The sequence below is a fragment of the Sander lucioperca genome, chromosome 1 (genome assembly GCF_008315115.2).
Source record: "Sander lucioperca isolate FBNREF2018 chromosome 1, SLUC_FBN_1.2, whole genome shotgun sequence".
NCBI lineage: Eukaryota > Metazoa > Chordata > Actinopteri > Perciformes > Percidae > Sander > Sander lucioperca.
This window is the reverse complement of record NC_050173.1, coordinates 42,641,966-42,654,141: the sequence shown is the minus strand read 5'-3', so window position 1 is coordinate 42,654,141 and position 12,176 is coordinate 42,641,966. Positions and strand designations below refer to the sequence as shown.

Here is a 12,176-nt window from a genome sequence, read left to right as displayed (position 1 = left end):
CTCACAGTTGGTAACTTGCCAATTACATTTCCAGGCTGCATTGTTTCAACCTTAAAATTAATGTAATCCATTAATTATGCTGTGATCGCACAGTAAGCTTTGAAGTGATTTTTGAATTTTAAATAACTGCAATCCAATCTCTTAAAAGTTTGAGAGTGGAAAACCCCCACCAAACAAACTATTTGCCAGCTAATATGAATACATGCAACACCAAAAAAAAACAATGGCAGCTACATACGACACCCTACAGCCTTCCTATACGGTCAGCCTTACTGCTCTACGGTCTTGCCCTCCAGGCCATCCACAACCTCCACGGAGCTGTCGCCTTCGCTCCAGTTGATACCGTAAGTCAATTGGCATTTATCGGCACTGTTAGTAGCCACAGAAGGCACCAGGCTGATGTAGGGCCTCATCATGCAGTAGAACATGGGCAGCTGGGAGGTGATCCCCTCCACACGCTGGCTCACAGAGATTTTCATGCCACGGATATCACTGCAGTCAATGTCACCTATAAGATTTAGGATTGTTAAAAAAAAAAAGAAAAAAGTTCATATCTTTTAGCAAATACCTATGTACAGTTATACTTGATCACTGGATCATGTTATTTGTCTGATAGACTTCCTCTACTACTTTTATGATGTTTAACCTTTTAAAAAGGGAAACTTAGGTATTTTTCAACCTGGACCCTATTTTCCCATGTTTTTGTGTCTAAGTGACTAAATGGATATGACAATTTTTTGAAATTGGTCCAGCCTTGAGTAAGAGCGCTTGAGCTGCCAAACAGTCTGCAATGTAATCCTTTGGTTTAATTGTGCACCGTCAATGTCCACTAAAAGTGCTTGTTTTTGCCAATGACGCTGAAGTTGTTATAAGTGTGTGTGACTACATTACGGACTTTTCCTTTTTTGTTATTGGGTCTAACCAAGTCTCACTCAAGGAGAAGTTTTGCTCTAAAATCTAATGTGGCCTCTTCCACATTGTCAAAATCAGCTAAATATTCAACCATGACATTGAAAATCTTTTAAATAACACGCTATGCTTTCAAAATGTGGGGAAAATAGGATCCAGGTTGAAAAACACCAAAGTTTCTCTTCAATTCTCAAGTCAGGTTACCAGCACAAATCAGGAAGTCTACCATTCTGACTTAATTGTCTGACGTATAGCTATACAGTCTCACTTTACACAACCCCTGGAGTGATTCTGCTGTTGCATTTGCACTTGATGGTGATACATTTAAAAGGAACACGCCAACTTATTGGGAATTTAGCTTATTCACCGTAACCCCCAGAGTTAGACAAGTCGATACATCTTCTCATCTCCGTGCGTGCTGTAACGCTGTCTGATGGCTCCAGCGGCAGCAGGCCAGCACAGAACATGCAGGTGAATGGTTCCAGTAATCCTACTGCTCCGAGTTCCTGTTTATATGTTGTGATTTGTATAGTCACAGCGTGTACAAAAAACAATGTAACATGAGACACAGCCATCTTCTAACCGTAAACAAACCAGGAACTACTTCTGCTACTTGGGCGGAGTGATTTGCAGCAAACATGTCTGAGAATATAGTTCCCGGTTTGTTTACGGTTAGAAGATGGCTGTGTCTCATGTTACGTTGTTTTTTTGTACACGCTGTGACTATACAAATCACAACATGTAAATAGGAACATGTTGGCGTTATTTTGTCACTTTTGTCACAATTCGGAGCAGTAGGATTACTGGAACCATTCACCTGCATGTTCTGTGATGGGCTGCTGCCGCTGGGGCCGTCAGACAGCGTTACAGCACGCATGGAGATGAGAAGGGTATGTATGGACTTAGCTAACTCTTGGGGTTACGGTGAATAAGCTAAATTCCCAATAAGTTGGCGTGTTCCTTTAAGGCAATGGTCTTAATACAGACTTTGTAATTGCTAACATGGTCAGGATTTGGAAAAGGTAGCATGGAATTGAAATAGAGTGGCTGCTTTTAAATTCTCTTTGCAGGAAAAAAAAAAACCCTGATAATCCTAGTCTAATGAGCATGACTTGACGACTTGCCTATGAGGATGCTCTGGACATAGACAGGCTCAATGAAGTGGCTGAGCAAGGCTCCCTGGTATCCTAGCACCTGCCACTGAGTGAGCTTGTCTGTGGCGGACATGCTGACCACCTTGGAGGCAGATTGATCAAAAGATGAAGAAAACACAGAGAACACCTAAAAGAAAGATTAATTTGTAGTCATGCAGCGATATTGCAGGCAACAGTTGCAATGCTAATTATATTACAACTCCATTATACATTTACAAATATACATCTTAACTTGTGTTGCATTTATCATAAAAGCAACATCCCCTACATGAGAGAAAGTAACAGTATAACACCTTTCCCTCCACTGAGAGGTGGAGGCTGATCTCGTTGTTGACCTGCCATGCCGAAATGGAGAGCGGATTCAGGCGCCTGAGAATAGAGCACAGAGCTGAGGAAAGAGCATTGCATTTGTAGAAACTTTATTTGTGCTACTTTTTCCATAGTTGGCATTTTTGTGGCTCTTACAAATACCTATCTGCTAACAAACACAGCCCCCCTTTCCCTTACTCGCGACCCTGAATCTATCACACCACTTGATCTGCTGTGCCTCATAAGAAAACAGCAGTGGGGACCTCTAAGTTGATAATTACACTCACAGCTTAGAAGGGATTGCAGCACCCTTTGGCAGCTGGTTCACATAGAGGTGGAGGGTAATGCCATTCTTCAGGCTGAGGAGGCCGCTGCTACTGTTCTGCTGGAAGATCGACTTTTCTGTCAGATTGGCCGTTTTGCTGAAGAACATCAGCAGGTGTCGGTACAGAAACCTGACAGCAAAGCATGAGATGGGCTCATTATGATGGAACATCTGAAATATGTGCAGTGTCTAGAGTATCATAACCTTACATGGAGCAATAGTAATAGTGTATTAACACTTGCATCACAGGATAATGAGAAAATAGTTTGTTTCTAGACATTACATGACCCAAACAATCTAATATACACACAGGGTCATGTTTGCAACTGACCTCATAAGGGATCTCCTTGCAGTTACCACTGCATGTGAATCATGCACAATCCGTCCACTCATGGAGGCAGTCTCTTTAGTATTGAAGTTCCCCGTGCCTAGAGCGACCACCTCACATCCAGTTGCTCAATAGCGAGCGAACACACACACACACACACACACACACACACACACACACACACACACACACACACACACACACACACACACACTTATATATAGTATGCATAATGCAGTCAACAAAGTACCATGAACAGCTGTACAAACAATAAATACTACCTTTGTATAGCTTATAAAGTGTCCCATTAGGTTTTTGTTGCCTTTACACTGTGCCCACCAATGTCAGATTAAACAATTGTTATTGTATACAATATGATTCAACAACCCAACCCAAAGTAATTTTAGATGAAACTACCTATGTTGTATAACCTTTTACAAACCAACCTTCAGACCATGATATCCTCCAGCTTTTGTGAAAGCTAACTTACAAGTCTGAATAATAAATGCTGCTGTGGTGCCCGCACAGGCAGAGAACTCTGGGTGGCTGTTCATCAGTTTAGTGAGCTGATCCTTGACAGCTTGTGGAATCTGGAGGTTGACAGAACTCTTCCTTTCTGAATAGCAAGAAAGATAATACAGATACAAAATGAACTGGGCTTTCTTTCACTTATTTCATTACAGACACCCTGAATGAGAAAGGTATGTACAGTATAGAGATGTGCATATTCTACAGTTGTGTGTTTGTACAGTATTTCCTGCAGTATGGTCCTCAATATTTTAACTTACTTGTTTTTGTTTCTTTGGCTGAACTGTGGTTGAACACAGGTTTCTAAATTAAACAATTATGAGATAAAAGTGCTGACTTTCAACTATATCCAACACAATCATTCAAGAGATACAGCCAGACTAACCAATGGGTTTTTAAAGCCAAGTAGTGAAATATTGTTCACAGACAAGTCAGTCAACATAACCTCAATCCAAACAGGTTATAATTCCTCAACCCTGAATGTCAGCAATTTAAACGTCAATGTCTAGTTTGAGAGAGACCGAGTACTGAGCGAACAGAACAAAAAAAAATATGCAACTGTCTTAATGTTTGCCATTTCGCAATTAGGACATCCAAGAGAGTGAGAGAGTCAAATAAAAAAAATCCTCAATTACCATGAATGGCTCTACAAGGGTGTATGTCAGAGATGGTGGGTTCCTCCTTTACTGGCAGTGGTGGAGGGACATCTAGGAAGGGAAAACAGGCATGGATGTCAATGAAGATGAGAACCCCCTTATACAATAATACACTAAAGTGTTTTTTTTCAAATAAGTTTTAAGAGTCATTGCTGAGCATTTTCAATAATCATGCTCTACCCGCCCGTAACTGCTTAAAATGACACTATCATGTTTTTAGGCATTATTCTGTTAGTCTAAATCTTTATAGACTTTACTAAATTCATCATTACAAATGTTAACAGGGTGTTGTTGTACAAGAGCATGTGTGCCCAGCCAACCTATGCTGATGTTACATAAAATTGTTTTGCTTTCTAAAATCCTCTGTTACGTCTCAGCTAATTCTCTTTTAAGAGTTATCTGTCCACAGTGTCCAAATGCAGCAAGAAACCTCTATACTACTACATTTTCCTAAATCTTTCTTTGTCTGAAATGCTATCTTCACCGTAGGCGACCCAAGTCTCATTGTACCAGCCAGCAACAGGAATCCTCTAAGTCTGCTTCAGAAACACATTATACTTTGATCAGCATTAGATCCTAACCTGATGCTTCAGGGAGGACATAATTCAGACTCTCCAAGGTGGGCAGCAGCTCCGGCAGAGCGAGCTGAGCAGCTTTAAGCCGAGCCTCCTTCTTTGTTATTCCCATGCCAGTCTTGTACTTGACACCATCAATCATGACACAAAAGGCAAAATAAAACCCTTGTATGTTGCCTGAAAAAAAACAAGAGTCAAAAAATTGATTGGCGACAAATCCTCAGCACTGGCTGTAAATGTGTCTTTTACATCAGCCACTAGTAAGCAGTCACATAGTGGGAATCATGTGAGGAGATGAGCCTGCAGGTTTTATCCTAAAGCTAAGTTGCCACTACAAGACTTTCAAAGTCGTCAGATCCCTGTACTGTTCACACTACACAACTCGCTGTCTTGTTGTTGTGACACTACTTGGCTGCTTTTTGTTGTCTTTTATGATAGTAAACTGACTTATCTTTTAGTTTTGTAATATTGTTTTGACAAATAATAATAAAAAAAAAAAATAAATACCGTAGGTCTCCCTGGGCTTTAGCAATTTGTAACAGGCTTTGACATTATGCAGACAAAACAATCGCAAAAATAATTGGCAAAGTAATCAATAAAAATAATTGTTTATTCCAGTTCTAAAACAAATACTTCTGAATTACTGTAATAATTAATTACTTTAATTATGAGAGAAGTCATCAATAATCACAAGAGCCAGATTCGAATTTGATTACAGGCAACTTAAATCTTTCGCATAAATTTGTCAAGTATAAATCAATCAATCAAGCTTTCATGGACCAATAACCGTAGTAGTGTTCGCCAACGTGAATTAGAATCAGAAAAAAAGGTTTATTGCCACAATAAGTACACTTGTGTGGAATTTGCCTTGTTTAATGCTGCAAACATAAACAAACAAACATATGTAACATTAAAATGAAACAAACAATAAATACAGAAAAACAAATATACATAAAAAAGAAACAGCATAAGAAAAGAAAAAGGCTGAATGGGTTGATTGCAGAAAGTGCAAATAATATGTGCAATGGGCAGACATGCGCACAGACATGCTGCGAAGCTTTACTGTACCTGTAGTCACCGTCTCCTTTATTTCCAGGTGAAACTGCAAAACCTGGGCAAGCTGATGGAGCAAAGACACGGCATGCGTCTCGCCTTGCGTGTATTTGTCAATCAGCACTTTAGGTGAAACTGTTGGCTTGGCAGCATAACCTTAAGTAGTGAAATAAGAAAAGTGCAGAATAAAATTTAACTACAAGATTTCTATATTTGCTTGTAGCAAAAAACTAAATATGTAACAGTCCTACAACAGAAACCAGATCTCACAGGGGACAATGCAGTCTAAAAGTTATCTGAATTAGTTCTTAAATTAATGAACACTGGTGAGATGTTGCTACTAAGAGTCATATGGGATTCAAGCAAATCATATTCCGAAACTCACCACGTTCAAATGTACTTTCCCTTTGTTGGTTAAAGACACCTTTGCTAGGATGATTCAAGGTAGCCAGAGGTTCGTATGATTCAGTCGTCGCAGGTATATTCTTCCTGAGAATTTGTGAAAAAGAGGCTCCTCTGGAACCTCGAAATGATCCCCGGCCTGGAAACATCCTGAAACCTTTCACGGTTACTGAAAAGAAGAGGGAAAAAAAAAAAAAAAAAAAGCGTGATTCTGACAAACACAGACATGTTGGGTTCACTTAGTAACATTTGCAGACATAGGGGTCCTTAAAAAGGGTTCAAGGGCATCCAGTTACTGGCCTAGTCTGAACACCTGTAACCACCTTGGTTAGCAAGTGGTGTAAGATTTCTATATTCAAAAATATGGTAACACTATAAATATCCTTATATAGCCTATTTACTTGGGTTATCTGCAGAGATGTAGTTAACCCTGCAACTCACTATAATTTGGGAGTTGGAATTTGAGATTTTCCCTTGTCATCAATAAAAGCTGGCTAGCAAAGTTATTAAGTAATGTAACGTTAGTTCAGTAGTTCCCAAACTTTTTACATCAAAGACCCCTAAACTGACAAAATTAGACCACAGACCCCAATTAGGATTTTGTCCCGGGGACCTCCATCTGACAGGATTTTTACTTTTAGATGTTTTCTTACAGAAAGTGCATTAAACCCATGGATGGAATTGGTGATAATAAATGACCCCCCTTTGGGCTGGAGGACCCCCTGGAACCCCCTCAAGGACCCCGCTTTGGGAACCACTGGCGGAGTTCAATATCATTGGTAACTTGACCTTAGCGTTGCCATTGGAGACTTGCTTAGCTAGCTAGCTAGATGTCTAACGTTAATTTCACGCTTTCTATAGCCTACCAATATGAATATAACTATATGTTAAAGTTAACAGTTCCTTTGACTTTAGTTAGGGGACGTACTGTTAAGAGTTAGGAATTGTATTTTTTTTAAACACCTCTAACGTTATCCCTCATGTTTGTAGGAAGATACACATTAACGTTAGGCAGTAGCTAATAAAAACATCACGGTAGCTAGCTAAACATCGAATTTCCAAACTCAGCACGCCCAGAATTGATGCCGAATTTTCAGTGTACGATTCATATTCAACAATAAACCCCAAAAGTTGTTATATTTTTCATATTAATTGATATTTAACCGTTTCAAAGTCGCCTCTCACCGTTTACGTGAAGTTTCTTCTGCTTCTGCTTCTTCTTCTTACGTAAAACTCCTCATGTCGTCGTACGTGAGTTGGCGGTGTCGTTTGATGGAGGCGTGCGTGCTGATATCGATTTTTGTTTTCAACCATTTTTCACAAGTTGGAATAAAATACCTAAGACGTTTTCTAAGCACCCTAAAGGCTAGTTTATTTCAAATGTGCACACATTTATTAACATCCGTATTAGTGAGTAGGAATTTCTCCTTTGCCAAGATAATCAATCCACCTGACAGGTGTGGCATATCAACAGCATTATTATTAAAGCCTACACAGGGGTGCTTAGGGCTGGTCACAATAAATCTCCTATTATATGCAAATAGAGTAGGCTAGGTAGGGCCTAATCAGAGGGCAAAAGTAGCCTATTGAAACAGACATGGTTTCTTAAGGTTTTTTTCTGGAAAGCTGTACACGTATGTCTTTTCATCTCTGCATGAAGGAAACAAAAACTATTGCTTAGGTTATGAATGAGTTGCAACATTTTATTTCTGACCTGTTAGCACCTTTGACCTGGAGTCAAGTCACTTTTTAGACCCAAAATGTTTAAAGGTTTTCTTCCATTGAAACGTAGTGTAAGTATTATGAAACATTTAAGTTGGGAGGTACTCAAAAAGGGGCTTCCTCTCTCACCTCCCCCCCCCCTCGCTGACACGATGACAGTTGTGGTATAGCAGTACACAAGGGCAGCTTCCTTCTCTCAGACATACATTCACACTCCATTTCCTACTCTCAATATCTGCAAACTTAATGCATCTTCACTAAGACAAAAATATGTTCAGTTGAGTCATTTTGTTTCTGAGTCCCTGCAAGTGTCCTGTTGACAGGTTTTGTAGTTTCGGAATTTCCCTTCATCCGAATCACTACAAATAGTTCTATGCACTGGCATATTTTGTCACCTCATACTAATATTAATACTGAGGGTTTTTTACACTTTCCCCACTGTGTTACTTTTAGCACATTGATTATTGCACAGCCTCAGGTAATAATAAAATGTAAATAAAAAGGCAGGTCATGGGACATTTGGCCTAGTATTTTCACTATAGCAGTGAAAATACAGTGAAAATATGGGGGGGATAAACAAATGAGTTTGCTAATGCTAGTGTGCTGACCTGAGTCATTTCATTTATTTCAATAAAATTCAACAAGCTTGTTTTTTATTACAGTAGTTGCTCCCCCAGTATGGTTAATGATTAATCATAATATCAGTTTACATGGGGTATGGGGCATGTTTGGCTTATAAATGGCAGCATGACAGAAAAAGTATGAGAACCAATGCTTACATGGTATAAGTCCATTGCCCCATTGTATACCTTTAGCTGGTGTTAACTGAAGTGCTGCAGTGCAGTGGTTGTGAGGGGGTGGCTGCCTGTGGTCAGGGACTTGACGGACCTCATGCAGGCAACTGCTAGAAACGTAACTTTTTGTATGTTAAAGGGTCGTTATGAAAGGCTACTGGCTTCAGTGTTTTCAATTCCCCCCTTGAACAATGACATACATCAACCGGGGGCAATGATTATCAATTACGAGAGTGTAAAAGTGAAATGGAACAAGCAGCCCACAGCCAGCGAGCAGTGAAGGTCACCACAGGAACAAACATGGTTTTACACCCCCGCAGATAGGGACAGAGTTTGAGTTGACTTCTCTGAACAGTCACACTTGAAAAGGGAAAGGACGCTGTCTGAAATGACGCTCCATCCTCCTGTTAATCTTCCCATAAGCAGCTAAGATAAAGGAAAAACTTGAGTCACTCGACTTTGAGTATGTGGCCTTAACCACGACCCAGTGTGCTCATTAATGAAGCTAGAGGTTAAGCTGTTTGTTCTTTGTTTTTCTTATTTATGGGGGAGAATTCTCCAGTTGGTTTATGGTTTACATGTTTGCAAAAACTATTTGTATTTTGTGAATGATCCCTTTCCACATTCCTTTTTAAAAATCCATTTTGGGCATTTAGCTGGAACTCTATAGACCTTTGTAATAGAGTAAAAGAAGAGGAACAAATGTAAATTATAAAAAGAATAAATAGACATAACTAATATTTATGTTTCCGCAGGACATGTGCAATTAACATGTATGCAAATGATGACCTTTTGATAGAGTAAAAGCAGAGGAACAAATGTAAATTGTAAAAAGAGACACAACAAATATTTATGTTTCCGCAGCACAAATGTGCGGTTAATATGTACGCTAATGATGAAGGCGTAATTGCTAAAGAGAGAAGGTTGAAAAGTTTATCAATCTATTGTGGGGTTGTTGCTTCAGCATGGAAAGATCACAACAGCCTCGATCGGAAATGAAACCCTCAACTCTGGAAATATTTGCTGTTATTAATAACTTTGTGCACGTCTGCACCCTCTTACCAATTTGGAAAAGCTAAACCCCAACAGAAAGCCAATAAAGGCAGTGGAATTTCCCCCACTAAGTGAGATTTTCAGGACTCCACCAAATCCAACTCAGACAGAAACTTTTTTTTTTTTTTTTTGATTAAACATGATTTTGCAAAGAAAAGGATGCAGGCACAGTAAGATGCTAGTATGCAAGAGTTCATGACACACAGGATCTGATGTAATTTGGAGATACCCACAAATACTTGCACATACATGACGTATATGTATATCAATATTATTTTTGCTCCCACCCACGACAGCATTATAATCAATAGACCAATAACTGGTTTATTAAACTGACATTGGCTTTTATCCAAAGTACCTTCCAATTAAATGCTTTCAACCCTAAAGGTGCAAACTCCAGACAACAAGTAGTAAGTGCAAGTACATTAGCTTTTAATAAGCAGCTTCAAGAAATATATAAAATTTGTTATTTTTTTCATGGTTATCCGAGGTGTAGATGGAAGAGATGTGTTTTTAGCCTTCAGCGGAAGATGCATAGGCTTTCAACTATCCTGATGTCAATAGGGAGCTCATTCCACCATTTGGGAGCCAGGACAGCAAACAGTCGGGATTTCGTTATAACATAACAAGAGTTATCTCAAGACACTTTACAGATAGAGTAGGTCTAGACCACACTCTATAATTTACAAAGACCCAACAATTCCAGTAATTCCCCCAAGAGCAAGCATTTAGTGCGACAGTGCAGAGGAAAAACTCCCTTTTAGGGAGAAACCTCGAGTGATGAGGAAAACTTCCCTTCAGGGAGAAACCTCGGACAGACCCAGGCTCTTGGTAGGCGGTGTCTGATGGTGCCGGTTGGGGGTGTGATGAACAGTGGCAATAACAGTCACAATAAAGATAATGGAACTATGACTAGAAATAGTAGTTGTAGTAGTTCATGGCGTAGCAGGGCACTGCAGGGCGTTGCAGGGTGTAGCAGGGCACTGCAGGGCATAGCAGGACGTAGCAGGGCACTGCAGGGCATAGCAGGATGTAGCAGGGCACTGCAGGGCATAGCAGATGTAGCAGGGCACTGCAGGGCATAGCAGGATGTAGCAGGGCACTGCAGGGCATAGCAGGATGTAGCAGGGCACTGCAGGGCATAGCAGGATGTAGCAGGGCACTGCAGGGCATAGCAGGATGTAGCAGGGCACTGCAGGGCATAGCAGGATGTAGCAGGGCACTGCAGGGCACTGCAGGGCATAGCAGGACGTAGCAGGGTGTAGCAAGGCACTGCAGAGCGTAGTAATAAGCTCCCCAGAGCTAAGTTAGTAACAAGCATTTCTGGGACATGGATGCACACAGATGGAAAGAGAGAGGAGAGAGGAGCTCAGTGTGTCAAAGGAAGTCCCCCGGCAGTCTAAAACCATAACAGCATAATTAAGAGCTGGTGCAAGGCAAACCTGAGCCAGTTCTATAAGGGGTGGTAGATGAATCTGACGACTATGAAGAGAAGCAGAGAAGAGAAGGGGTGCCGTGTCTGCAGCGATACGCCCTCCCCCGCCGGTCTAGGCGAATGCTGCAACTCCTCACTCCCTAACTGTATGCTTTATCAAAGAGGAGAGTTTTAAGTTTACTCTTAAATGTGGTGACGGTGTCTGCCTCCCGAACCCAGACTGGGAGCTGGTTCCACAGGAGAGGAGCCTGATAGCTGAAGGCTCTGGCTCCCATTCTACTTTTAGAGACTGTAGGAACCACAAGTAACTCTGCATTCTGGGAGTGCAGTGCTCTAGTGGGGCAATAAGGTATAGGAGCTCTTCAAGATATGTAGGTGCTTGATCATTTAGAGCTTTGTAGGTCAGGAGAAGGATTTTAAATTCAATCCTGGATTTTACAGGAAGCCAATGCAGAGAAGCTAATACAGGAGAAATATGATCTCTTTTCTTAGTTCTTGTCAGAACATGCGCAGCAGCATTCAGGATCAGCTGGAGAGTCTTAAGGGACTTATTTGAGCAACCTGATAGTAAGGAATTACAATAGTCCATCCTGGAAGTAACAAATGCATGGACTAGTTTTTCAGCATCGTTTTGAGACATAATGTGCCTAATTTTGGCAATGTTGTGAACTTAACAGTGTTTAAATTTTCCAAACCATTTACATTGATGTTAAAATACAGTAGGCTACACCTATTATTCCAGTGTTGGGATTCTAAAGGTTATGTGTAGTTTACAGTTCAACTGCCACTGATATTCACCTCATGGCACGTTGCTTTAGTAACAATAGAGGGCAGTGTAAGAATGAAGATACAACTAAAGTCTATGCCACAAACTGAAGGTTACACACTGTGTGATTCATGTCAAATATGAGATGTTTTCAGTGTAAAAATACT

The 12,176-nt window shown here is 40.4% G+C and overlaps 1 protein-coding gene across 4 annotated transcripts in view; it reads right to left on the bottom strand.

Moving 5' to 3' along the window:
* adad1 (adenosine deaminase domain containing 1 (testis-specific)) overlaps nt 1-7,732 on the bottom strand; it is a 46,735-nt gene extending 39,003 nt beyond the window's left edge. For 3 of the 4 annotated variants that reach the window (XM_031317205.2, XM_031317202.2, XM_031317203.2), the window contains exons 1-11: nt 7,425-7,731; nt 6,223-6,408; nt 5,853-5,993; nt 4,791-4,961; nt 4,189-4,260; nt 3,516-3,641; nt 3,029-3,152; nt 2,660-2,827; nt 2,357-2,432; nt 2,034-2,190; nt 274-508 (exon numbers count right to left, since the gene is read on the bottom strand). In XM_031317205.2, the coding sequence (XP_031173065.1) occupies nt 274-508; nt 2,034-2,190; nt 2,357-2,432; nt 2,660-2,827; nt 3,029-3,152; nt 3,516-3,641; nt 4,189-4,260; nt 4,791-4,961; nt 5,853-5,993; nt 6,223-6,388 (1,436 nt within the window). In that variant the 5' untranslated portion in view covers nt 6,389-6,408; nt 7,425-7,731. Of the gene's footprint in view, nt 1-273; nt 509-2,033; nt 2,191-2,356; nt 2,433-2,659; nt 2,828-3,028; nt 3,153-3,515; nt 3,642-4,188; nt 4,261-4,790; nt 4,962-5,852; nt 5,994-6,222; nt 6,409-7,424 lie in introns of all 4 variants that reach the window. The other variant, XM_036004581.1, reaches the window with a different exon arrangement.
* Nucleotides 7,733-12,176: the final 4,444 nt, after the last annotated feature.